Here is a 26,107-nt window from a genome sequence, read left to right on the forward strand (position 1 = left end):
GAATGCATACGTTTGCTCTGAATCTTGCATTTTCGATCTGCAATGAATTGTGTCGACATATTGCAGTCACTTCTCACATGATGCCAAATGATTATCATACATTGCATGTTGGAACACACTGCGGAAGTAGATCCCCGCTGAAAAGTTGCATTTCTACGTCCCTCTAAGGTTTCCCACGCCCCAATTTACATTCACGTTCAGATCACAAACACCAACAGGTGTGATCACAGGTGCAAAAAATATCAAAATAGACAGCGTACTACAATTGTAACATGTTTAGAATATTTCCTCAAGTATCATGTGTTTCAGAAGCAGACGCCCATAGTACCTTTCTCCATGATACCCCCCCCCCCAAGTAGTATGGCAGTATCCTGAATTTTGAATCGCCATATTACATATAGTAGTATTATTGACATGACAATCTATAATGAAATGGCACCTGATCTACATGAATGAAACAAAGAACCTTGGGTCCTTGATGTACAACTGTGACATGTGGATGATGGGTTGTGTTATTGTTTACAATCCCCCCCCCCCCCGCCATACACACTCTCTCTGTCCTAAGTGTAAAAGCCAGTCTGTTGAGAAATTATGATTTGATTTGTGAATTGCTCATGACAGGGATGGTGAACAAGCAGAAATCAGAAAAAAAGCTTCCTCAAATGTCAGGTCAATCACCTCATGATTTGACCGTGTATAGTAAAACTTATCTTCAGGTGTAAACTCAACAGTACATTACACACAAGTTCAAACACTCACTATATGAAACAATAGTCAATTACACATTACAGCACATAATAATCTTATGTTTTCAAATAACACTGTCACATACGAAACATAAGACAGGTCCCTTACTATATTATTACAATGAGTAACACTAACACCGAAGTTAAACACTTTCTCTATGTGCTACACTTGTTTATAGAATACAACTAGTAACACTGAAGTGAAGCACTTTATGTGCTACACTTGTTTATAGCATTCACATTACAACTAGTAACACTGAAGTGAAGCACTTTCTTTATGTGTTACACTCGTTTATAGCATTCATATGTAATTACATCTTCTACAATATAAAAAAAAAACACCTCTTTACCATTTGATGTAGTAAAAGGTATGTTTATTGTGTCTAAAATGCTCTCTTTTCACATCAAATCAATATTTTGTACCCTTAACACTTTTTGGTCAGTAATACATGTACATTTATATTATCAAACCACACTTCTCCACCAACAAGACAACGTTGATACATTTATACACATGTAAACCTAAGATCAGTGACTATTTTATTTATTGCCATTCCAAGAACTTATATTTTGTTTTTATTTTCATCAGTAAATTTTACTAATATGTAAGTTCAAAGTCTATCATATGCAGGCATACTTGAGCATTTGTATGCTTTCCAAAAGAGGAAGTTAATCCAAATGATGTCTTAATCTTTCTGCTTTGACCTCCCAGATTCATGATACGCAAGGTTGTGAATACAGTACTTTTTCAAAAATGCGTCGTTCTGATGGAAGGCGGAGAAGAAGCTCTGCCAGAAGTGATGGAGACAAAACAGAAGTTACTAAGAACACAGCCGTAACTGGAAATAGCATCATCAGAACACGATCACAGTCCAAGGATGAAACTCCAACAAAAGAAAGTAGATTTAATGGAAAGAAAGAACATGTAGATAAAAGTCAAAATACTAGCCCTCGTGGAAGGAGCAGGGGAAGAGGGAGGGGCCGAGGTCAGACACCCTCCCCTAAAGGAGTTCAGTCACCTTCCCTTCATTTCACTCGTTCATGTACAGGCAGGGGTACTAAAAACTCACCACCTGAGTGGTCTGATCATATTGATTCAACACCCAGCCAATCAGGGGTTTCAAAACAAAAAGGGATACATACTGAGAACCAATCAGAAACGAGTTCAAATGCCACCCCAAGTAAGTCAAAAAATGCAAATCACCAGGACAACCATTCACAAAAGAAACATTCCAGTGAGAAATTGAAGACTGAGAAAGCAGTATCAGATGAGGTATCTGATGATGCAGTCAGTCAGTCACATGACAGAAAGCAAAACTCGTCCATGGATACACAGGGAAGAACAGAAAAGTGTGACACAGAGGGTAATGAACAGAAACATTCTGATGATACTAAGGATGGTACCACAGAAAATAACAAAACTGGAAAAGAGGAACAAGAAGAAAGTAAAAGTAATGTGAATTGTGACAAGCAGACTACAATTACAACACAGACAAGTAATGAACAACAAAATGATAAAACTCGAAAGAGTAGTCATGAAAAAACACCAGAAACTGGACACTATCCCAGAACAAGACGATTGTCTGCAAGACAAAGACAACTCTCAGGTGATACACATGTGTCTGGTAAGCCTTCAACTAAAGACCAAACAGTCAAAAGTTCTGTTGCTAAAAATGAACCTGAAATTTCACCTCTGAGGAGCAGTCCCAGAAGAGGAAAGGGGAGACCTAGTTTGTCTAATAACAATGCAAGATTGAATTTAAACAGTAAACTGCAGAGTACAACAGAAGGGCAAACAGAAAATTTGAAAGTTGAAAATGGTCAAACTGTAAAAAACATCAAAGAGGAAGTAAAAGAAGATACAGAAGTTGTAGAGAGTTCTTCCACTGCCACTGCCAGTATACAACTCCAAACTTCTACAGAAGATGGAAAGGTGGGAAACATTGATGTGGAATCTCCAAAGGATGACACAGTTGAAAATGATATCCAAGAAAATGCACAGAATGCAAGTTCAGGTTTAAAGACAGAAAATGACTCACAGTCTGTTGCTGATGTAGTATGTTGCGACCATGACTACTTTGCTACATCCCAACCAAATGTTGTTATGGTTACCAAGGATACAGAAGATGATGGAGATGAAGATTCTGATATTGAAGTGATGGAAGTTGACAATGAGAATTCACAGAGTGATGAAATGATGACCACTCAGGGGAACAATTCTGTGAATATCGAAAGAGTGGATTCTCAAGCCATTGACAAGGCGGAACAAAACAAGAAGGGAACCACTCATTTTGGAAATGACGCCAGCATTGCTAAAAAACTTGGAAATTCCCAAGTCTCAAAAGAAACAAAAACTCAATTCATTTCTCAAAACCTAATGAGTCAAAGTGTAACAGTTGAAAGTACTGCAAATAATTTGAAACTTCAAAGTGAAAGTGTGATTGAAGGGAAAACACAGACTAAAACTACGCCAACCACAGCGAGTAACCGATCTAGTCCAAGAGACAGAGGTCGTAAGAAGGGAACAAGTCCACGACGGAGTCCTCGCAGTGTTTCTACAGTGACCATTAGAAATCACAAAGAAACTGCTAATCAAAATGCAACATTGGATAATAGGTTACCTGATAACGGAACTCAGGGTATGTTTGCTGGGTCGTCGACCTCAGCAGAAAGTACAGACTTCCGAACCAAAATACTAGGATTGAAAAGGAAATATGACTCACTTGACGAAGAAGTGGATACTCAGTATAGTAACAAATTATATGATGCATCAGATATTGATGATCCATTTTACTTTGAGTCAGACCATGCAGGTATCAAAGGAAACAAGGAGTAAGTATATTATCAAAATTGTGTCACGTTAGGGCGCTCAAACGTCAATCATTAGGTGCAAGTTCAGGTTAAAGCCATTTGCAATCTGTCATTAAACCATAATATCCATGGAGCTGGAGTTGTGACTGTGCTAACTCTTGTAGTTGACAACAGCTAGCATAATACACCTCCAGTGCTGAGTATATTGTAGCTGACAGTTTCTAAATAGCTTTTATATATATAAGAGCTGTACCCAAGTAAAAAAAATGGATGTCACATGTAGAGAGAAGATTTGCTTTGCTTCAAAGTGGTCATATTGATTTCCCAAGTAGGAAGCCATGATAACATTGTTTTATAAATTAAAACTCCAAAAATAGTTACCCAATCCTTTTCCATATGGCCACTTTATCTATACTTGTTTGTATTTGCAGCTATCGTGTATTAATGCGTACCCTAGTGACGCTTGAAGCACAGCGAACACATGCAATACAAGACCTAGACAAACTATACGAAGCCCAACACAGGGCACAGCAGGACCCAATCAAATTCGTGGAGAGACTTCAACACAAGGTACACATCCTGTCTTCCAGATTACATTTTAATGAAGAGTCCTTGAGGTTTAGTCCCAGATTTTATGTCTGTCACTATCTGTTGGGATAATCTTAAGTTGTGTAACTCTTATGTAGTATACTTTAGTTGGTTTTATGCAGATTCAACTAAAAATAAATGCAGTGCCAGAAAATGTACAATTACAATACCATGTTGAAATAGGTTGATAGTCAACGGTTCTCTTGCATCAACTGCATGACTGTGTACCTTTATCACTGTACTTTCTTACAATACATGTAATCACAATTTTATCATACAGGAACTAGAAGCTGTACATAGGATGAATTTTACTGAGAATCAGTCTTAAACACTTCCTAAATTGTATCCGTATATTCTTATTTTTTCCCCAATTAGGAAGATTTGGGTATTCCTTGTGCCCAGAGGGTTGTGCCAGTACCCAATATATCATGGGATAAATATGCTGATGCTGTCATGACAACAGCACAGAATTCATTGCCAGTAGGCCATCAGTTGAGGAGTAAGATCAACAAACAAACATCAGGTAAAACCATCTCACAAATTCTGTCTCTGGGAATTCCATTTCAAATGTAAATTACTGCGGCTTTTAAAAAAAAGTAACACTTTCATTCATAGATTTACAGAACAATTGGAAGTCTTTCACTATATCCAATTTCACTGGCTCCAAAATACCAAAGATTTCAAGTGCTGATTTATCAGACCTTTACCTTCATTTTATTGGCTATGGGAAAAAGAATAATAAAATGATTTTCACCGTTGATCTTCTGATTGTTGTATTTTTTTGTACATCTTAGTTTCTAATCAGGTTGAAGCAGAGACAACACCGAGGGCGCCCACACCAGTGTCCGCTGTAGTATCTACTGTTGTCATTACAGAGAAACCTCAAACAGAAACTGATAGCAAGGTAATCATATAATCAATGCTCATCGTCGTGTTGCTCCACCCTCACCAATGTGTGAGGGCGCCCTGTCACAGCATACCTTACCGACTACCTAGCATTGTGTTCAAAGTGCTCTTAGCATTGTACACATATTACCCTGGCACAGACCTATAACACCACAGGCATTCAATAGAGTAATGGTGTACAAATTCTGGTCCTAATGTACCAATTTATTGTAGTTAGTGAATTCTTGGATGTTTTCACGGTACAGTAAATGAAGGGACCAGAATGAAGTTTCATGATTACTCTGTCTGCAAGTAGGAACAAAATACAATTTTGTTTTATAGTTGTCCATGAGTGATGCATCTGTTAGGAGCCATGATCCTCTCCTGTCTGACATACTTGACATTGTGTCCAACATACATGTACTATGATCTAACCATGATTTTCATGTACAGTCAGCCAAGATTCCCTTTCCTAAGAAACTTTTTCAGAAAGAAACTATAAAGGCTCTGTAAAGTTGTGTACTCTGCAGAGCTCAGTAGTACGTGTTGTTGGCGTTGTTGTTGTATCTTATATGAAGACTTCACTTGTTGTAAACTCATTTACTTTCACATACAGTATTTTCATCTTACAGGAACAGCCATGTACAAACTAAAGTTCATTTTATTGTAAATTTGCAGAATTCTGTGGTAGTCAGGGGAAGAGTACCTGATGGAAATAAACCCCCAAGTCAAACCTTCAACCAATTGTGGACAATAGATGAACAGGTAAGAATAACTGCAAACTGTAAAATGATTAGTATAAAACAGGGACAAGTCCAATTTTGAACTTTGTGCTGTCCAATATAAATAGACCTGGGATTAGTTCTAAAACAGAATTGGAATTGATCCCGGAATAGAAACAACAGCTGTCTCTGAATAGAGCTGGACTGAATGGAACTCGGCTTTCTCCAGTAATGGATCTGGGATTAGTTCTAGAAACAGAATTTGATTGATCCCAGAATAGAAATGACACAGTGGTCCCAGAATAGCGCTTGACCAAGTTTTCAAATGGAACTCAGCATTGTCCAGTAATAGATCTGGGATTAGTTCTAGAACAGAATTTGGATTGATCCTGGAATAGAAATAACAGTGGTCCTGGATTTGAGCTGGACAAAGTTGTGGAATGGAACTTAGCTTTGTCATTATACGGTATGCATCCCTTACCCCAACCCTCCAGTAAATTTCTATAACACTTAAACAGTAATGATGATATGATAATTAATAAAGCATATGTTCTGTAAAGGCCCAGTTCAGATTGGTATTAAATGTTAGGTCTGATAAACAGTTGTCTGACAAGAGTTAGAGAAAAATTGGCTGAGAACACAAAGAATAATCCTATTTAATCCTAATAGTGCCACTGGTAAGTTAGCGGAAATGATAATGTTAGACCCGTCACGTTTATAGAAAAGTTAGAAGCAGTTTGTGCAGTAAAGACAAGATTAGAAGAACCTGGGATTGAATCCCAGGCCTTTAATTTGAACTATTGCAATTAGTATATTGTAAGAATATTTATTAAAGTAAACCATGGTGTGAGTAAATATGAGTGATATCAACTAAAAAGCCAAAACCTGTACTTTTCATATCTTTAGCGTCGTCTTGAAGAATTGCTAGTGAAATACCCTATGGAAGAAGTGGAAGCAAAACGATGGGAAAAAATTGCACGTGATCTTGGTAATAGGACCACAAAACAGGTAGGTTTCTGGAAATACATGTCAATTTCATAAAGAATTTCACATATGACTTATCAATTCTTCGTAATGTGCATTATAAGGAAATGAACATTTAATTTTTCTTTGACACAGGTTGCAAGTCGAGTACAAAAATATTTCATCAAGTTGGCAAAAGCTGGTTTACCAGTACCAGGGAGAATACCAAATTTACAGTACCATATCAATAAATCCAAGGTTAGTCCAGTGTTCTTTTTGGAAATTTTTTTTCACCAGAGAACAGAAGTGTTTATGACCAGGCTAAAATAGGCCAGTGAAGAAATGTGTCCTCTCCTGAAAATGGAACTTTTTGACCATAAGCAGCAACATTTGATATCATTTAGATTTGAATTTTGTTGTATATTACATTTTATAGGTTATTTTGATCATATTGAGAGGAGTCTAAGAAAGTAGAAATCAGTGTTTAATAGTGTCCTCTTTACCATGAATACTGAAACTAAAATGGGCTTTGTTCTGTATTACTCGGTAACTTGTACAGGTAGAACACTTTCATTGCAAGTTCGGGGAGAACAAACACAGTCAGGGAGAACACAGAAATTACCAGAGGATTTGTCCCAATTAGCTTGTTCAGGGAGGTGTGAAGGACACAGAAATAAGAGGGCTTAGAGTTTCTGTTACGTAATTTAGGGAAGACAGTAACCCATTCTGTGATTCAGTCATAGTATTTTGTATTTGAACTTCATTATTTCATGAAAATTCATTCATAGTCACTTCTGGTACTAGTGCTATATGGAAGGCAGAAGCTTGTAATTAATGTAGGGCGTTTCTCTTTTATCTGTAATGATTAATATCAATAAACTATTTCCTCTTGTTTGTATACAGAGAAGGCAACATGCTTATTCAAGGCCTTTATTTCCGACTTCTACCATGCTGCAGTCTCACGTACCCCCAGTATATATGCCAGATGACGATGGAGATATGTACTGCGATGATGACGATGATGATGATGATATGATGTATTTCAACAAAGGTGAACCTATATCTGTAAGTTTTACATTGTTCTCTTGAGAGGAGGAAATTTTACACCAGGAATTTTTTTTTCAGGTGTCATAATGCTTTTATTTTGAAATGTTAAAACTGCTATATCAATATCCTGAAATACTGTAAACCTGGACATTTTCACTGAAGATTCATTTTCGCTGGACAACAAAAATGCAAAATAAGTAGTGGCATAAAATCGACGGTCTGTAAACAACAGTGTTTATGCTTTAGGTAGTAAGAGAATCAAATATTTCATTTTTTTAAGGATGATGAAACTGTACCTGAATCTTTGAGAGAATCTGAAGAATATAGAGAATTGATGAGATTGAAGACATGGAAGAGAAAAAAATTACATCAACAGGTAAGATTTAGTCAACTTTCACACCATCATTACCATGGTAACCAAGCAATTAACCTTCTGTTTTGTTTCATACACCTAACTTTGGCCCAGATTTTGACAAAACATGTGCTTCCATCCATTTCAAGACATTTACTGGTATGAGAGTCCATTTCTGAAAAAATATCTGTATTTTTTACAAAAGTCAAAGAGAAAATTACCGATTGTTAGCTCGTAAAGAGAAGCTTATGTGTCACCATGCATCTGTCTGTTTGTCTCTTTGTCTGTCTGCCTGTTTGTCTGTTTGTCTGTGTCATCAGTATCTCAAGAACCCCATGGTTACAATAAAAATGTGTACAGGCATTCTAATAGGCATTAAAGAGGGCCAATTTATTTTTGTGTATATTTATGATATATATGCATGTTAATTAGTTGTATTTGCATATTCATTAGCTTGTATTTATCTTTGTTCTTCCTCCACAGCAATTTGGACAAGCGCAGCATATTGGTTATAGTTGTGATGGTTGTCAGTGTGAGCCTATAGTAGGTGTACGTTGGCATTGTGTGGAATGTCCAGACCAAATCTCAGTTGATCTTTGTGAAAACTGCTTTGAATGGTAAATACAATGTTTAATCAATAATCAAGCATATAAGCAGTGCGCCCTCTAGTGATAGCAAAATTGTGTTGTTGTGGGTCAGTATGATAAAAATTGGCATTGTGAGTCACCACATAGTAAAAGATAGGGGAACACCAAATTGTGGTGCATCACTAGAAATTGTGTGCGTCAGTGGTTCATCAAATTGGCTTAGAGGGCACACTGCTTATAAGATACTTAGAACTTCCTTAGGAATTAGACTCAAATTTGCAGCTAATACATATCCTAATTTTCAATCTTTAATTGTTCTTCTTTCAGGACCATATCTGTTAAGCTTTTTAATCAGTCACAACTTTACTATAATTGTCGGTCTCTGTTCTCCTACAGCAGCGTTTTACCTCATGCTAGAGGGTCAAAATAGAACAAGAAGGTTGACTTATTCTCACATGCTTCTATAGTAATTTCATGTTGTCAACCAAGAAATCACATTATTGTTATTGTTTAATGAACAAAATTCTATTTCAGGTAACGAGAATTGACTGGAAAAGTATGCGTGGTATGGCTTGTTTGCATGATAACATTTCTACATACATGACCATGTTCAACCTTCTGAATGCCATGTTCTCTCTGGCTTTATGATGTCATGGCATCTACTAGAACGTTTAGAAAAAATATCATGAAAGCTAGGGTCATTCGTAGACACACACTGTTTCTGTTTTGATTTGCAGTGGTCACGTGACAGATTCCCATAACAACAGTCATTGTATGGAGCCGATACACTTTGGTGAAGCTACAACAGGATTTATAGATGGAGACTATACTCAGTTCAGACCGTATACAGGAGACTATAACTACCTGGATCCTAACTACAATCCTGCTAAGCTACCTTCCTAGATTAGATGTTGAATGCTGTGGGTTTGTCAGGAACCAACCCATTCTACCAAAGTCCCTCCTCCAACCTACCAGTGTTACCCTCATTGTTAATCTACAACTAGCCTCCCCCTGAAATTTCTAAAACCTACCTTCATGCCTAATTCAGCACTACACCCTCTCCAATGTTGCCTTCATTCCCACTCCACAACTACCTCCTTCCCTTCATTTCAGTAGTCCGCGTACAGTCTACTAGTAATTTTCCCCTCCAATCTACCAGTCGTATCTTGCCCCATACATAAAGGTAACCCCCCTCACTCTTCCATCTACCAACAGTTCTATTGCATTCAGTCTATCGGTACCCCTCCTGCTATTCGTTAGCAGATCCTCTCCAAACTGCCAGTAGTACCTCCACCCCTATATGCCAGTAGTTCCCCGAACTGTAAGTTGCTGTAAGTTAGACTAGGTTTTCCATGTGTCTGTGTTATTAGTTTATGCTTGCTGTGTTGTGATATCACTTCAACTTTATAAACTCTATAGAGGAATGTCTCTTGTTGTAAATTTACCCGAGATTTAAATATTGCCATATGAATGCCACCCGTGGAGCATATCCAGATTTACTTTAGGGGGGAGGGGATCAAAGCCGACTTCACTTTCAAGATTATTGTTTCCAAAGTGACTCGCGCATTCTTCCTCTTGTGTCAGACATCTTGAATCAGTCCTGCAACATTTCTGCCAACGTTAATTTGCAGACAACTGTAAAACATCCTCTTTCGCTGTCACAATTTTTTTGTGTCAGAGTTTCAGAATGTTTTTGTCTCTTACAATCTTTCTGAAGTGTCTTTAGATCTGTTATTTCAGAAATTAATCCCTCATTTTAGTGGTCTGCGACGGGACATTTAACATTGACTCTATAAGGTCAACAGTGTTACACCAAGTTGTTGTACAAAGACTGAGTTCACTTTGCTTCCCACCAAAAGCTATGCTACATCCAGCTTGGTGCTCAGATAAAAAACCACTATGATGTTATTACATCCCCATGTGAGCTGCATCACTATCATGCCCCCCCCCCCCCACTGTGTTACAAAGACTAAATGAATATTAATGAGTACCGTAATTATTTGAACAGAATAGCCAATTACAAGTGCCTGTCGATGTGTAATGGATTATCAACCAACACTACACCCTGTTCTACTGTATTTTACCAGTGCTATTTGCATATATACTAGTATACACAGTTGCAAATCTGTCACTTGTATTGTGTCTTAAATGGAAGTGTAAACATGAATGTCAACTATCTGGCTACTCCAGTGAATATTTCCATTTACTTATAGTGGACATGTGGGAAAGGAATTGATAAAACATCAATGCTATCCAAAGAATATATCATTTTGGAACATCATTCCATGGTAGACTAAGTTTCCTAAACTCGACAATACTGTCTTGTATTCGGCTCCGTGTATAATTTCTGTGACAAGACTACCAAATCACATATGATTAAAAAGCTCCCATACCAAGAATATGATTGAATTTGAAAGAATTCATTCAGGATGTGTCAAAATATTCCACGAGTGTGTTGGCATTTTCAAATTCATATTGATGGAGACAGAAATGAACAATCATTTAGATACTGAAATTGACATTTTATCGTCAAATAGAATTTTGCACTTTCGAATGACTGTCCCCCTCTAGTGGCAGCAAAGTGGATCAAATAGTAGTGAGTGTAACAGACATATTCTCATGCACCAAGTGTAACTGATTTTAGCCTATTAGGACATCAGTGTCACGCAGTGTCCTGCAGTCTCTAGACTGTTAGTGGATTTTATGAGTTGTGCCACCAGAGGGCGCTGTATTTAGATCATTCAGAAAGTTGATATCACAAAAGGCGATATACTTGCAAGGCACAATTTGATGCCTTGAAAGACAGTTATACAGTTACACAGACACAGACCAAATGGAAGGATGTTGGAGAAATTTTGTACAGAAGATTTAAGTTGAAGTGAAAGTTCTTTTTAGTATTCAACTGAATTCTCAGTTGTACCTGTGTAGAATCTCAAACAGGTGCAATCCAAATACGAAATTTAAGAGAGACTGAAATTTTTTCTGTAAATAATTATTGATGTTGAAAACTACCAATTTGCAGTCATTGCAGGTGTTATATTATTGCCTTTCTTTGATAAAAAGCCCTGTAGTGAGTATGCTGATCCAATAAAATAATCAAACTTCACCTTCGTTATATGCCGAGAGTTTTCTTTTGTAAAATAGTCACTGACATGTAGTGTGTACAACTGTAGACATGTAAGCAGTCACAAGCTGAACTTGTTGCAAACAGTGAAAGTAAACAAATTGTCATATGAATTATATCAAGAACACTTGGCACAGCATGTTGAAAGTATGTGTAGTACATTTCATCATTTGATGAGAACAGTTTTATGGCCACTGCACATAATAGCTGACATTTATAAACAGATTTCAAGTTCCCTTGGCAATTCATGCCCACGTTAGGCCATACAACTGCTGCACACAGGCAATGGAACTTTGGAGTCGATGAGTTTTTACCACACCATGTGTGTGTGTGTATGTGTGTGTGTTATTCTGTAGTTGAAATGTGTCTATATTATGCAAAAAAAAAGTCCCATGAGTGAATGCCAAAGCAACCCCAGCTGGCGCTATATTTTCTTCCTGGTGAAATGTACAAAATAGAGTTCACAAGACTCAAACAATCATATTCACATTTTCCAAACTGAGATGCAGTTCCATCAAGAAGAAATCTAGGACATCATTAGACTTGAAATGTTTTATTTGTTTCAATGTACACAAATTGACTATTGTCTAAGAACAACTGGCAAACAAAATCTTATCAAAAGCAAAGTTTTGTTACAAAGAAACTATAGAGATATTACAATGTATATTTCTACAGGTACTCTGTTAGATAAACATTGAAAGGCACATCAGCAGAGTTTTGAAATTGTTGTCAAGTTGTCTACACCTAAGTTTACCGCTTGTTATTTACTTAAAGGGGAACACCACTCCAGGAAATAAAACTATTTCCATAAACTTTAGGTTCCGGAGTCATTTCATATTGCCTAGAAACACAAAATTGAAATTCTTTTTCACATTCATTCTCCTAGCTGTGGTCCAGCATTGCCTCATGGGGGCTCAGCATACATACATATGTATTAGATGAGCAATTCATATTCATGACTCCTTAGTGCTTAATACCTTCAGATAACAGATAACATACAAATTCATCTCTTTGAACAATGGAGGTGAAAAAAAGTTTAAATTTCTTAGCAATCAAGCAAATGTGTGAAATCTTGATATGATTCTTCAGAACCCAAAGTTTGTGAATATACCTTTATTTACCTGGAGTAGTGTTCCCCTTTAATTCATTTAAAATGGTATGCATTCATGCACTGTAACTATGATAGTACACTTGTCAAATGAACATTTTTTTAAAAAAATCATAAAGACAAGGGAATGGCTACCCAATGTACTGGATATAGTACATGTATCAATATTTTCTGCTAGACTAACTGAACGTAACAAAAAAGACACACCTCCATCTGTTGTTGTAACACTTTGTGCAAAAAGTGGTATTAGACCGTAAGAGACATCGTGTTGTTTTGCGCTCACTGATGTGTGAGGGCGCCCCGCCACAGTGAACCTTACAGACTACAAGTGGTATGTGACAATATTTCCAAATCTTATATTTCAGAATTTATGGTACAAAAAAAAATATGCTACTAAGGTGGTACAATTTGCAAATCTCATATTTCAGAATGAAACATAAAAAAAAAACCAGGCTTTCAAGCTGGTTATAAGGAAAGGATACCATGTGAATTCACTTTGTTTAATAAAAACTTAGATGTTAACTGAGATAAAACAATTTGGTTTCATTCACTTGCAGTTATCAGTACATAGTTGGTATCAATTCTAAATTCTGGCCTATGAGACTTGCTAGCCAACTTCTGTTAAACGTATTGTCAACTACTTCTATTGTTATGGTAATACATTTCACAAGTTGCCTAGCAACCCTCTTGCATCACTTCAGCCTAAGTTCAGTTCGATGCTAATTCTGCACTGGTAGGTGAAAGTGAAAGAAACCACAGCATTTTATCTCCTTTAACCATCGACCCTCCATCAACTGGGGTGTATAATTTAACATCCAAGTACTCATCAACAAAGTGAATTCACAAGCTAGCCTTCCTCTGTAATGTCCAAATCTCATATTTCAGAATTTGATATAAAAACAAAAAGCATGTTCATAAGATGTTGAATCGAAATGGCTGCAAAATTGCCAAATTCATTCTTCCCAATAGAGGCTTGTTGATGGAGTTAATACTACCATAAGTCATGTACATAAGTTTAGGACTACTTCTTCCTTATCTAACCTACCTGTATAACAAGAAGCACTTTCACATCCTGATTTCTAATATAGTCTGATATTTGTCTATTTATAACTCTTACTGTTTAGTATTACCTGCTCTCTTCAAATCTAGGTATGCTAGGCATGTTACTACAGTGGGCCAGGCCAATAAATGCTTCCAAATTCAAATAATAATATGTACAACTGATAAAAATTGTACTGCTAACTTAAAAGAATTTTTACATCTTTCATTATCAATGTATTTGGTAATCTTCCAAAATATGGGCCAAAAATTGTAGCCATAGTATTTGGCAATCTTCCAAATACGTAACAAAATTGTAGCCATTCGACTTTATTCTTGGAAACCTTCCAAACGTGTACTTGTATGATATATTTAGCATGCAACTTATTGTGGCAGGCTTCCAAATAAAAGACCTAATTTGCATGCCATAAAATTTGGCACTCTGCCAAGTATAGCACATAATTTGCATGTCATGAATTTTGGCATTCTTCCAAAAACTTAACATTTACATGCAAATACCTCTTGTATTCTTCACAACACTCTGTATATTTCTAAGTTCCATGATATATATATATTTGGTCTTTTGCAGGCAACTAGTTTTCCATATACATCAAACACTATAGGAACTGTATTTTCACATATGGTGGTGATCATCTGAAGTCATTTTTACATGGAAATTGATGCAATTTGCTAAAAATTCATGTTTCTATTGTTCACCTGCTGCTTGGTATTTATACACTTAACATACTTACATATTTCTGTGTCAGCCACAAAATTTAGCAAAATTGAAATTGTTATGATTCATTGTAACAAGTCATCTACTTCAAATTTTATCCCTGATGTTTAACAGCATACAGATAGCACCCCCACCCCCACCCCCCTCCATACCATTTCACTGACCAGCTCTATTCTTGTCCCTGCAGAGTTCACTCAACTCCTTGAAAACTTTGCACAAAGGTGAAGGCTGAGGTGCACAGGGAAGTGGAAAGTGCGCCCTCTATATGATGAGTGGTACAGGGCTCATCAAACCATACATTGCGGTGTTTATGCAGTACATCATGGATTTCTGAATGAGTTGTATTTTTGCCACACCATTATCTACATGAATAATTACACAGTCGTCTGTCAAGATCACCACAATATTATGTGTATGAATCATCATAGGGGAGTCAGTACATATTATGAGTACAAATCATTACACAGAAGTCAGTCAATATCCAGTCAAGGTTCCATGTTATGTGTATGAGCTGTCACACAGCATGCAGTCCATCAAAATAATAAAAATCTTTATTCGTCCAAATAAATTTGGGAATTTGTTGAATGGTCGCCACTAGAGTAGCACTCTAGTGTTGTAGAAGCAGGAGGAAGCTGGAGTACCTGGGGGAAAACCTGCATTGTTCGACAGGGTCAAACTGAGCATCACCCTTCTTACATACAGACCTGGTTAAATTTTGAACCAAACTTGTAAATCAAACCAAGCCGACACCTGGCGGGTTAGAACCCAGACTGCAGAGGTAATTACTATATTATGTGCATGAATCATATATCCATCAATCCCCTCCATATTATGAGTGTGAATCACCACCTTGCCTTCACACAGGAAACTGTTCAATATTGCCTCCACACCATGTGTCTGAAATGTCGACCCCCTCGACATTCTGTGTACAAATTGTCACAGGGCAACCAGTCAATGTTCCCCTCCACGTTACGTGTACGAATCATCACAGGGCAATCCGTCAATATCACATAGCTGTACGTACACCATCACTGTATCTTTAAATACTGGTGTCTTATTCTCTGACATCTCTAGGACATGACTGTACATCGCTTCCAAGCACCAGTCAAGATTCAGGAATGTGATGTCTCGCATTTCATTTCCATTTTTCACTGCAAGGAAACAGTCATAAAGTCAAGAATTGGATGATAAAACTATCAACTACAACGGAAAAATGTTATGACATTATTTTACTATCTCAATATGTATCTACAGTACATAACATTTTCAAAAAGGACTAGGAAGTGAACTCTGATATATTAATATACATTGTTCATCTAACAACTATGCACATCTCCCACAATCACAGAACAATAAATGTAAAAAAAAAGATTCAATTTTTAGTGTTTCTTGGCAACCGCACAAAAAATTGTGTGACGTGAAATCATGCAATGATTCTCTAGAATCCAAGGTTTATGAAAATACCTTTATGTCCTTGAGTGATGTTCCTCTTTAGGGAGGGGGGGGGGGGGGGAGGAGGAGAGGGTACTGATCTAGACATAGGAATTTCTCTTCCTGTGTGTCAAACACACAAGAAGATAGACCAATATACTGAAAAGGCATTTTATAGTACTGTACCTGGTTTAAATGGCTCTCCAAAGGGGAACTTTTCTCTGCCTAGCAACATATGAAGCCATGGTATATCAGTAATAACATCGAAAGGGGTATCATTGTAGTCAACTGTAAAATAAGAAAAATACACCTGGTCCTGTATTTGTAATATATACACTGTTATACATGTGTTACAAAACATGTTGTGTTGATGGAATATGACATAAAATAATATGATGCAGTGGCAGTAAATGTATTAATTTATTGTAATTAAAACATACTATTCTAAATCCTAAATCATCTGGAATTACTTTTTTTCTAGCCTTCATCAGTTCATCAGTTCATATTCTCATGAGAATAACATTTACAATTTATGGTAGTCACCCATTTTTACATACATACTGACATGCATATATTTGTACACCTATTTTTCTATTTTCTTTGCAGTATGCACAACATAATGTCATAGTGATGTATGTCTGGTGGTTGCATTGAATTGACATTGTCAGAAGTATTCTATCACAATTGCAAACATGTAGGAGATGGTGTTGCACATAATAATTAACTAATTTGCATATTATTACACATATACCTACATGACATTCTATGTATGTTCCTATCCCAGGGATATGTCTTGGATGTCTTTGGTGTCTTGGTACCATTTGGTAACTTAAAAGTATCAAGCAGATCACTGTAATGAAACATAATATAGTCAGTTGTGATTAGGCTTGAGAAAAAGTAATTATCTACACCAATGTTGTAAAAATATATTAAATGCTATCTAATTCATGGTTATTTAGAGAAACCTGTGATCATAACATTGTTTTATCAATGATAGACAATTGAAACTGGCCTTGAAGGTGAATTTATGTTGATTTGTTGTGTCACAGTGTGTGATAATGAGGAGACTTGTTCTCAGCACATTCAAAGTCAGTTTTACTTGTCCACCACTCATAAAAAGACGTTTTTATCACACCCAGCAGAACAGCGTGGGCATGGGCGCCAGTTCAGATGTAGAGGAGGCAATCAGGATAAAAACGTACCACGAAGGTCAATTCAGGCAAAATAACGAAAGTAAAATAGCAATGAACGATTAGCTGACATCTACATCGGATTTTAATCAGATTGGGTCAAGCCCTTACTCTGTACACATATAGACTTACTAGCTGAGGTCTGATATGAGTTGTAACCAGTTCTTCATGTAGACTGTGCCATCAACTCGTGGTTTGTCACTGTGTTCCAGGACCAAGCAGATATGGTAATTATGTGGAATCAGGTCTGAGAATAGCATCCTCTCCAATGCAAGCAGGTCAAACTGTAAAGAACAACAACGATTCCGTGATTAGATTCACATTCTATAATCTCCTTCTTTTATACTATGAGAGAATTACAAAACATTTTGTACATCTACGCACAATGAGACATAAATACGATGGAAAAAGAATGCAAACATTGCTACATTTTATCATTTGGCTCAATAAAAATGTAAGTACATTTTGATCATAAGGATGTGGATCACTTTCAGGTGGCAAAAAAAATATAACAATTTTATAGAAGTTTTCATAAAACCAGATAATAGAATGTAGTGAAACCTATTTTTATCATATCAAATGGCATTCTGTTTCAGGTTAAATGGCTTCCATTGTATAATAATTTAGTACACATCAACAACACAGTTTTTGTGCCAAAAATTGTGCAGTCTATTCATGAAAGGGTCAGTACAAGGTTTCAAAACGCTGTGTCTGACATACTGTAAGACTTGCATAACAATTTTTTGCTGTCTCAACTTCATATCCAAGTCAATATGCAATGAATGTACAAAGCTAATATGTATGCATGTTTGAGATACATATTTATGCTGTCTGTCTGTCTGTATGCCCAGTGTTCTGCATACATATAGTTTCATGTCATCAAAATTCATTGTTTTCTCTCTTAAAATTAGTTTTATAAAACTGCTTAGGTCTATCTAATCACAATATTTCTGGTTTTGTTACTTTTAATTTTGTATTTTAAAAATATTAAAATTACAGTTATAGTCTTAACTGTAACGAAAGAGTTTTGCAATTCGAATATTTTTTTTGACATTACAAATACACATTATTAACACAAATTGTTCCTTCTTACCCTATACATTGGCCTGAGGTGAACAAAACGGCTGGCTTGTGTCGGTAACTGTAGAACAGCTCGTAAAATTTCATCATTACGAACACGCCGACACTGAAGAATTTTGATGTGTCTGAGGTCTGGACATCCGTCTAACTTGAGACCTTTGAATATTCTACAGGCTGTCACTATATAAGCAAATTAAATGGTTTTGTTAATTAGAATTTCAAAAATAACAATTATATACCAAAATAACTTATATTCATTTGTATCAACCTTAACATGTTTCTATGTTCACAATTTCAAACACAGCTCTGGGAAGAAGTCATTCCTATGTACAAATGGAAAATGTTTACCTTGCAAATGTCTTAGCCTCTGACAACCTTTAACCTCTAAGTGTGATATACCACACCAATGTAGAGTTAGTGTTTCTAGAGTCTTCACTGTCATTATCATAGTCTGGACAGGATCGTCTTCTTTCACGGGATCACTGGTACTGGTAATCAATCAAAATAATATGGTTATTTAACATGATACAATATGACAGAACCCCACGATGTGTGATTACCAGTATGTGTCATTCTCTGAGTATTTGTATGAGAGATTACAACGTTCTATGTGGCCATACTATCATAAGCGAAGTGAGTGAAAATGCAGCTGGAAACATCGCAAGCACAAGTGTGAATACCCCAAGTAACGAAACTAGCACTAAAAACTTTAGCATGTAAAAATGATTAAAAACATTTGAAACGAGTCTCCTGCATTCAAGACACACACACACACACACACACACACGTGTGCGTACATGCATGCTAGCATACACACACACTCTCACACACACAAACGGACATGGGTCATTCCTATAGTCCACTCTGGGCTGTGTGTGTGTGTGTGTGTGTGTGTGTGTGGGGGGGGGGGGGGGGGGGGGGGGTAATAACTAATGATAATGACAACTAATAACTAATATAACCTACCTTGTTGCCTGGTCGCACATGTTTGGTTTCCTTCTAACAGGTCTTGGAGTGTTAGTTCCTTTATCACTTCGAGTTTTTCCCTTTCTGTTAGCAGACACATCATCTACAGCAACATCCACAACTATGGTTGACATATTCTTGGACGACAACCTCTTGGCTTGTCTCCTTGTAGTCATTCTAGGCACTGGCGATTCAGTTCTCTTTCCCTTACTCTGTAGTTTTTCCATCCTAGCCATGTGTCTTGTAACCCTTCTTGTTGGGTCTATTTTTGATCTGGTAGGCTTGACAGTCTTACTAGAACCTGCTAACGCATGCATATCATCGGTGGATGTACCAACACTTTCTCCAGTTGGTTGTTTTGTTGTTTGGCTAGCTACCGTGACCTCTTCCTTTTTATCGACTTTGTCATCTTCATTTCCATCCTTACTACCTGATGCTTTGCTAACATCTACATTACCTAATGTAACATTACCTGATGAAGCACCTGTAGACGTCTCACTTTTATTCTGTCCAGTTAAAGACACAACATCAGAGCAATCCATTTTTTCACCTGTCTCGTCAGTTTTGTCTTTATCTTGTGATTTCTTTCGAGTTCTTGCGCTAACACTTCCTTCTAAATTGGAAGCTTTGTCTTTATTGTTTGATTCATGATCAACCTCTGATTCAAAAACACCGTCGTCATCATCTACAATTTGTTCATTGTCTCCCTTAGCTACACTACTTTCCTTTTCTACCTTTCCTTTCTCTCTTTCCTCATCTTTCTTTCCACCATCTTCAGCATCTTTAAAATCCTTTTGGTCTTCTCTCTTCCTCTTCTCCTCCTCATCAGTTTTTGTCGATTCTCCATCATTCTTTTTAACTTTGTCATCTTCTGCTGCTGACTTTTCCTTTTCCTTTTCATCTTTTTTACTTTTTTCTTTCTCTTTGAATTTTTTGGCGGCTGCTGTGGTTTCTTCATTAATCTGATGACTAGACGCCTGACAAGATTGACAGGTGGTATCACTAAGAGCATCTGGTGAACTCTGTGACGATCTGTCTGCTCTGGACTTCTCTTTTCTAATCTCGCCATCATTATCTATTTCCATGGCAACTACATCATCTTTTGATGAAGTTTCATTGTGAGCTGCACTCTCATCAATTTCCATTTTTTCTTCACTTTCTTTGTCTTTTAAACTTGGTTTGTTTTCAAGATGACTGCCAGATTGACTAGTTCCAGGTACCTGGTCATCTTGCGATTTTGACCGACTCGTGGATGCTTGGGAATCTTCAGTTTTTGACTCATTCGTTGATACTTTGGAATCGTCGGATTTGGGCTGACTTGTTCCTGGTGTCTGCAAATCTCCAGATTTTGACTCCGATGCCTTGGCATCACTGGATGCAGCTTCTTTATCATTTTCACCATCAGTTGATACGCCAGCTGCTCCCTGTTCCATTCTTTGCTGACCTTGTTGTTGCTCCTGTTGCTGGGAAGGTTGTTGTTGTTGCTGTTGCTGCTGCTGCTGCTGTTGTTGCTGCTGCTGTTGTTGTTGCTGCTGTTCACCTTGTGCCTGTTGTTGTTCACCTTGTTGTTCTTGTGGCTGTGCTGCTTGGTTTCCATCTTGTTGCTGATCGTCATCACCATTAGCATTGTCACCTGAAAGCAACATAGTTATAAGACTGTCATCAAGGATGTTATGATATTAGAAAAACCAAAACTTTCATTCAATGTTGATTTTTATAACCCCTTTATTACTAAAATCTGACAGCAAACAGAAACATTGTGATATATTTGATGAGATACAGTTAGCGATAAGACCAACCTCATAATGCAAACTCATAAATATTCATGAACAAATAGGTCCAGAAATATGTACCTATGAGCATCTAAGGTTTAATGCCAGCTCCAAAGGATGCAATTTACTACGAGTGCAAATTGTATTGTATGGATCCAGTGTTAAATCGTCTTTACATATTCATGGTTGTTGGTATTTGTTTACTTTTACGCTTTACAAAATTCTCACCTTCAGCATTTTCATTCCCGTTATTATTAGTAACCAATGCTGATGAGACTCCAATACCAGTACCAGCACTCAGACCAACTCTGGCACATCCTATTGGTGGTTCTCGGAACATCTGGACCAGGTGTATGTCTGTAATGCCATCAAGTTGATCCACAAATCGGCAGAAGCTGTCCAGTTTAATGGCATGACAACGTCGCAGGTGTAGAGTTGTTAGATTGGACCACATCAGATTCCCTATAGCCAAACATTACATGACATGAATAAAGACTGAATCATTGATACAATAGTACAATAACAGTAACTTTTCTGACTTTTTATTTCTCAGGTGAATATTATGTTTACCAGAAACTTGTCTACTGGTCTTTTTGTAAACTTGTATACATCAGTGCAAAGGAGCCTCTAGACACAACTGTCGGCCATAACAGCATTGTGACAGTGTTTGTATCCAGCCTAGAAAAGCTACTAGTAACAATATCAGTCAGGGATGTACATACGGGTTGGTAGCTGGTACAAACAACCAGCTACATGTACTCTGTAATTTCATATCAGCAACATTTTAGGAATTTGTGTTTTTAAAATTCTTTGTTAAAACCACTATAATTTATATATCCACTGTTGGAAAGATTCATGTGGTTTCTCTCATATGCTACAGCCTACTTTTCCAATGTTACCTGCTACTTTTAAATTAGTTACATTCCTGTCACTGGAAATTAATTACATGACTCTATAACCCTGCAAATCATTAAGTCAGTGGTCACGTCCATTCTACATGTGAGGACAGTTTAGTACACAGTTTACATACTGCCAGAAACTAACCAGATAATCACATGTACATGTATATGGTACGAGTAGAATGATTCTTCATTTATGGTAGCACCTATATTTACCAGTGTTGTGTTTTTAGTGGTTATTTGAGATTGAACAAATTCTCGTTTTGAACTTTTGTGCAATTCAAGTAAAAAGTATGGAATTGGTATGTAAATTCTCACTCATCCTTTGCTATTCCAACCTGAATTTCAAACATCTTGTGCAAATATTGTCACATTTGAAATTGGTAATTCAACAATCTTGTGACAAATTATGATCAAATGGTAGGCAGCTTCTTTACCTGGGTCTATCCACATGTGTGGTTTATGCAAATGTGGACAGTTGTACGCCGACATAACTCTCAGCATTGGGAATACATCAGCAGCTGCCTTCATACCATTGTCTGTCAGTAGTGATGGATTCTCCGTCACGTCAGATAGGCCATGGCGAACCAGTTCCTCATTGGTGTATCCTTCTGTGTAACATAAATCAAGTTAATATCGTCTGTTCAAAGACAGTACAGTATACTACATTTAAATGGTATATTTGGAGAAGACATCATTACCTTTTAAAAGACATGAGATTGCCAGTGAAGCAATCTACTTTACTGTACAATTTATGGGGGGGGGGGGGGGGGGGGGGGGAATCAGTTGTGTCCAAATACTGGTACATTTGTATATTAACAATTTTCAGTGAATACATTGTTGGTTGTCTGATTGACAAAATAATACTCCAGTTACAGCTAATGTACCTTTGATTACATTTCACATCTATTAAAATTGCATGTCAGGTACCCCCCCCCCCCTTCTTTTGAGATGAACACCCCACTACTAAGGCAATGCTCATACACAAAAGACAACTCAAATGAAAAGAACAGTGGGCATATACAGCACTTTAAATGAATCACATTTCCTTCTGGAGCACATTTTACTCAGATTAGTATGTGTGGACAATATCCATGACAGCTTGACTTAAAGGCCCATGATTGAACCCCCAGGTTCACTTTTAAATATGACAAGATTGAAGAGTATTTTTTCTGTAAGTAAACACATTGCCATTTACATGAGACTTCAGTATATCAGGGTTTCTCCAAAGTCCTAAGGGAGTGCTGGTTGGTAATTAATATTCATGAGTATAAATATTTATGAAGTAAATCAATATCAACAGATGTCCATTGTGGTTGTAATTATTTTCATAATTTACATAACAGTGCGATTTATTTGAAGAATATTGTTGAGATTATATTGTATGGGTGTTGACTTGTATCGACCAGTACCAACCGCCATAGGGAGAACCATAGATTCTATACTGGTTCAGGACAAACAATCAATTTTTAACACTATAACTGTTTGAACATCTCACCTGCTTCAACAAAAGGATGAACATATCCAATATTGAGGACATCAAATTGAGGGAAGTCAGTGTCAGCTAGTTTGAGGGCGGTAAAGAAGCTGTCTTTGCTGAGAGACGGCTGTATGGTAAGTTCTTCCAGATGATTTGCTGAACAGATGACAAGATAACCAAGATCGATCTCTAAGCAGTTCTTACAGGCACCAAGCAGGATTTTCTTTAACTTCCCAAATCCCTCGATACGCCAAGCATCTTCGATGACATGCTGAAACAGGCCACCGAGAAATGGCACTCGTATCAGTTCTAACCTCTGCAGTTTGCGAGAGGCAGCCAGTCCCGTGACAAGGGGTACATATTTCAAAGCATTTGTCGGACCGGCACAGTTCCGCATAACAAAGGTGTGTAGCCTTCTACTACCAAAGTCTTTGAAAGGTTGTGGATTTGTGAGTTTTACCCACTCTACAATCATTTCCTCTAAAGTGACAATTTGTGGCAATTCTGGCATAATTACACCCGTCAAGTGTAGAACTTTTATACGAGATAACTTCGGTATATCCAGTCTATTGTGTGGATCGGGTGGAAATTTTCCATTCCGGTTTGCAAACTTCCCACAAATTTCAATCATTGGTATATAGTTCAGAGCTGCTTCAAGAAGTTGAACATGACAAGTTTCAATACCAAGTAAATCCCGACAGCTTTGCAAAGCATCTATGATACCAGGTATGCTAAATCCAACGTCTGTTCCTCGGATCCAACGACGGGAGACATCGTGAGGATTCAAACCATACACATACTCAATCAGAGGCATTCTTTGTAGGAACTGTTTGAATGTCAAATCATTAAAGCCATCAGACATATAGCCATACCAAGAATCCTCTGTGAAATCTACAGATTTTCTTATCCGTAGATGCATACTGACTGCCTCCCTGAGTTTATGGTTCATCATATCCATGCGTACAACACTAGGTATTGGTAAGTAGAACAGGATTTTGACCAGTAGTTCCAGGGATAACTTATCAAAGTAGTCAACTACTTCCATGGTTTTCTTTTCAGAAATTGTTGACACCTGAGATGAAGTACTGCTATTGGACAGTCTCCCTGGCCTTCTTGCTTTCCTCTTTCTCATGATCACTGTTGTTCCAATACCTGAAAGGCAAACATACACATAAATGGTACAATGGGTTCACATGATGTAATTTTTATGTATTTGGATACCTTGACAAACTATAGACTCAAGTCTAGAGGATATCCATGGCTTTGAATCTGTTTTGGTGAAAGATATCTTCAGATTCAAAGCCATTTAGACTAGAGTATAGTATACCAGGGCATTCCAAATACATAAAGCGACATCATATGAACCCTTCTCACCATTATATCACTTATTCTGACAGTTCCCTAGCCCAGAATCCATCTTGTCCACCCCTGTTCTATAGTATTAGAGCCTAGCTATTTATAGCCAAGAAACCATACATCCTTTCAACATTGCTTTTTGAAGGCAAGAATTGATGGTGTCTCTTTTATCATTTACTGGGGCTACATTGCATATGCCAGGAATCTGCGTTCTGTTCTACTGTACTAGCAGTAGCCAACAATCCACACTATAAGCTTGCCTATTCTACAGTATAGCATGGCTGTTTATAGCCTTGACTACATACTCTCCTGATCTATAGAAAGACAGGGTTATTTGCATCAAGACTTTGATCATATTGAAACTGTGTTATATTTTACACTTGATGCTGTAACATCATGGATGTATATCTCCCGTAATACTAATAGTAATACATCCATAGTAACACCATAGGCATAAACAGGTATGACACAGCTAAGAATCACTTTACTTTGGGTGTTACAGGTTGTAGCTGGAGGAAACATTAACTTTACAACCCTGGAACTGTTAAGTGGTTGTTAAAAATATTTTGTGTTACTAAATAATGAACTATTAAACACAAAATACAGTGACTGGCCCACTCTAAAATATTAATTTTGCGACATCACTGTTAGCTGAGCTCTTTCGTTTTAGAGTTCGAGTATTGTATTGTATTGTCTTTGTATCAGACTCTATTCAGTTGTTCACTTATATGTATACTGAAAAAATCCCTGTATTATATTTTGAAACACGGACGATTTTACGATCGGGTGGCGAAGTTACGGAGATACCCGGTAGTTTCAGTGTGTTTGAGACTGGGTGGATCACAACATACAACGCCGCGCCAGCGTCGAGCGGCGATTCGACTCGACTTGTTCAACGTTAGTGGCGGCGTCATCCACATTCTTGAGGGACATGGGTGCGCCATTGCTACTAAATCAAGTAAATTATAACAATTATATGAACTGCAAGTAAATATATGTTCCTACCACAGCTTAAAGTACTTAATCTCGTCCCTTCTTCGTCAAAACTATCCAGGAAGAACTTGGAAATGGTCAAAGCCTGCAGCCGGCCATGTTGTCTATGCAATTGCAACCTTTGACCCAGACCCTCTAACTTGTAGAATTTTGAGGGTAGCGTAGTAGTTTTATTGAGAACTTAAAGGGCCTTGAATGAAACGTTGAAAATGTTCAGTTTTGTTCAATGTGAT

General features: G+C 37.2%; 2 protein-coding genes across 2 annotated transcripts in view; one reads left to right on the forward strand and one right to left on the reverse strand.

Moving 5' to 3' along the window:
- The window catches only part of LOC144441339 (uncharacterized), a 9,992-nt gene extending 125 nt beyond the window's left edge, over positions 1-9,867 (forward strand). The window contains exons 2-12 of the mRNA XM_078130894.1: positions 1,459-3,578; positions 3,989-4,127; positions 4,521-4,668; positions 4,940-5,049; positions 5,709-5,795; positions 6,659-6,760; positions 6,872-6,973; positions 7,619-7,780; positions 8,043-8,138; positions 8,598-8,731; positions 9,439-9,867. Coding sequence (XP_077987020.1) covers positions 1,501-3,578; positions 3,989-4,127; positions 4,521-4,668; positions 4,940-5,049; positions 5,709-5,795; positions 6,659-6,760; positions 6,872-6,973; positions 7,619-7,780; positions 8,043-8,138; positions 8,598-8,731; positions 9,439-9,604 — 3,324 coding nt within the window. The 5' untranslated portion in view covers positions 1,459-1,500 and the 3' untranslated portion in view covers positions 9,605-9,867. The remainder of the gene's footprint in view (positions 1-1,458; positions 3,579-3,988; positions 4,128-4,520; positions 4,669-4,939; positions 5,050-5,708; positions 5,796-6,658; positions 6,761-6,871; positions 6,974-7,618; positions 7,781-8,042; positions 8,139-8,597; positions 8,732-9,438) is intronic.
- A 5,010-nt stretch (positions 9,868-14,877) lies between these two features.
- LOC144441342 (F-box only protein 38-like) lies at positions 14,878-25,980 on the reverse strand. The gene is made up of 11 exons (XM_078130896.1): positions 25,887-25,980; positions 23,544-24,677; positions 22,483-22,656; positions 21,375-21,608; positions 19,375-21,007; positions 18,757-18,896; positions 18,422-18,588; positions 17,461-17,612; positions 16,894-16,988; positions 16,325-16,426; positions 14,878-15,858 (listed from the first exon to the last, which is right to left on the reverse strand). The coding sequence occupies exons 2-11, from the start codon at positions 24,655-24,657 to the stop codon at positions 15,677-15,679; spliced, it is 3,993 nt and encodes a 1,330-aa protein (XP_077987022.1). The 5' UTR covers positions 24,658-24,677; positions 25,887-25,980; the 3' UTR covers positions 14,878-15,676.
- Positions 25,981-26,107: the final 127 nt, after the last annotated feature.

Source organism: Glandiceps talaboti, chromosome 10, assembly GCF_964340395.1.
Source record: "Glandiceps talaboti chromosome 10, keGlaTala1.1, whole genome shotgun sequence".
Classification (NCBI taxonomy): Eukaryota; Metazoa; Hemichordata; class Enteropneusta; family Spengelidae; genus Glandiceps; species Glandiceps talaboti.

What these genes read in the sequence shown, in the direction of transcription:
- LOC144441342 (XM_078130896.1), bottom strand. Translation starts at nt 24,657, where the DNA reads ATGAGAAAGAGGAAAGCAAGAAGGCCAGGGAGACTGTCCAATAGCAGT. An exon ending in TCATCCTTTTGTTGAAGCAG is followed by an intron (nt 22,657 to 23,543) that starts GTGAGATGTTCA and finishes TATGTTACACAG; the next exon opens with AAGGATACACCAATGAGGAA. An exon ending in CGGGAATGAAAATGCTGAAG is followed by an intron (nt 21,008 to 21,374) that starts GTGAGAATTTTG and finishes TGTTGCTTTCAG; the next exon opens with GTGACAATGCTAATGGTGAT.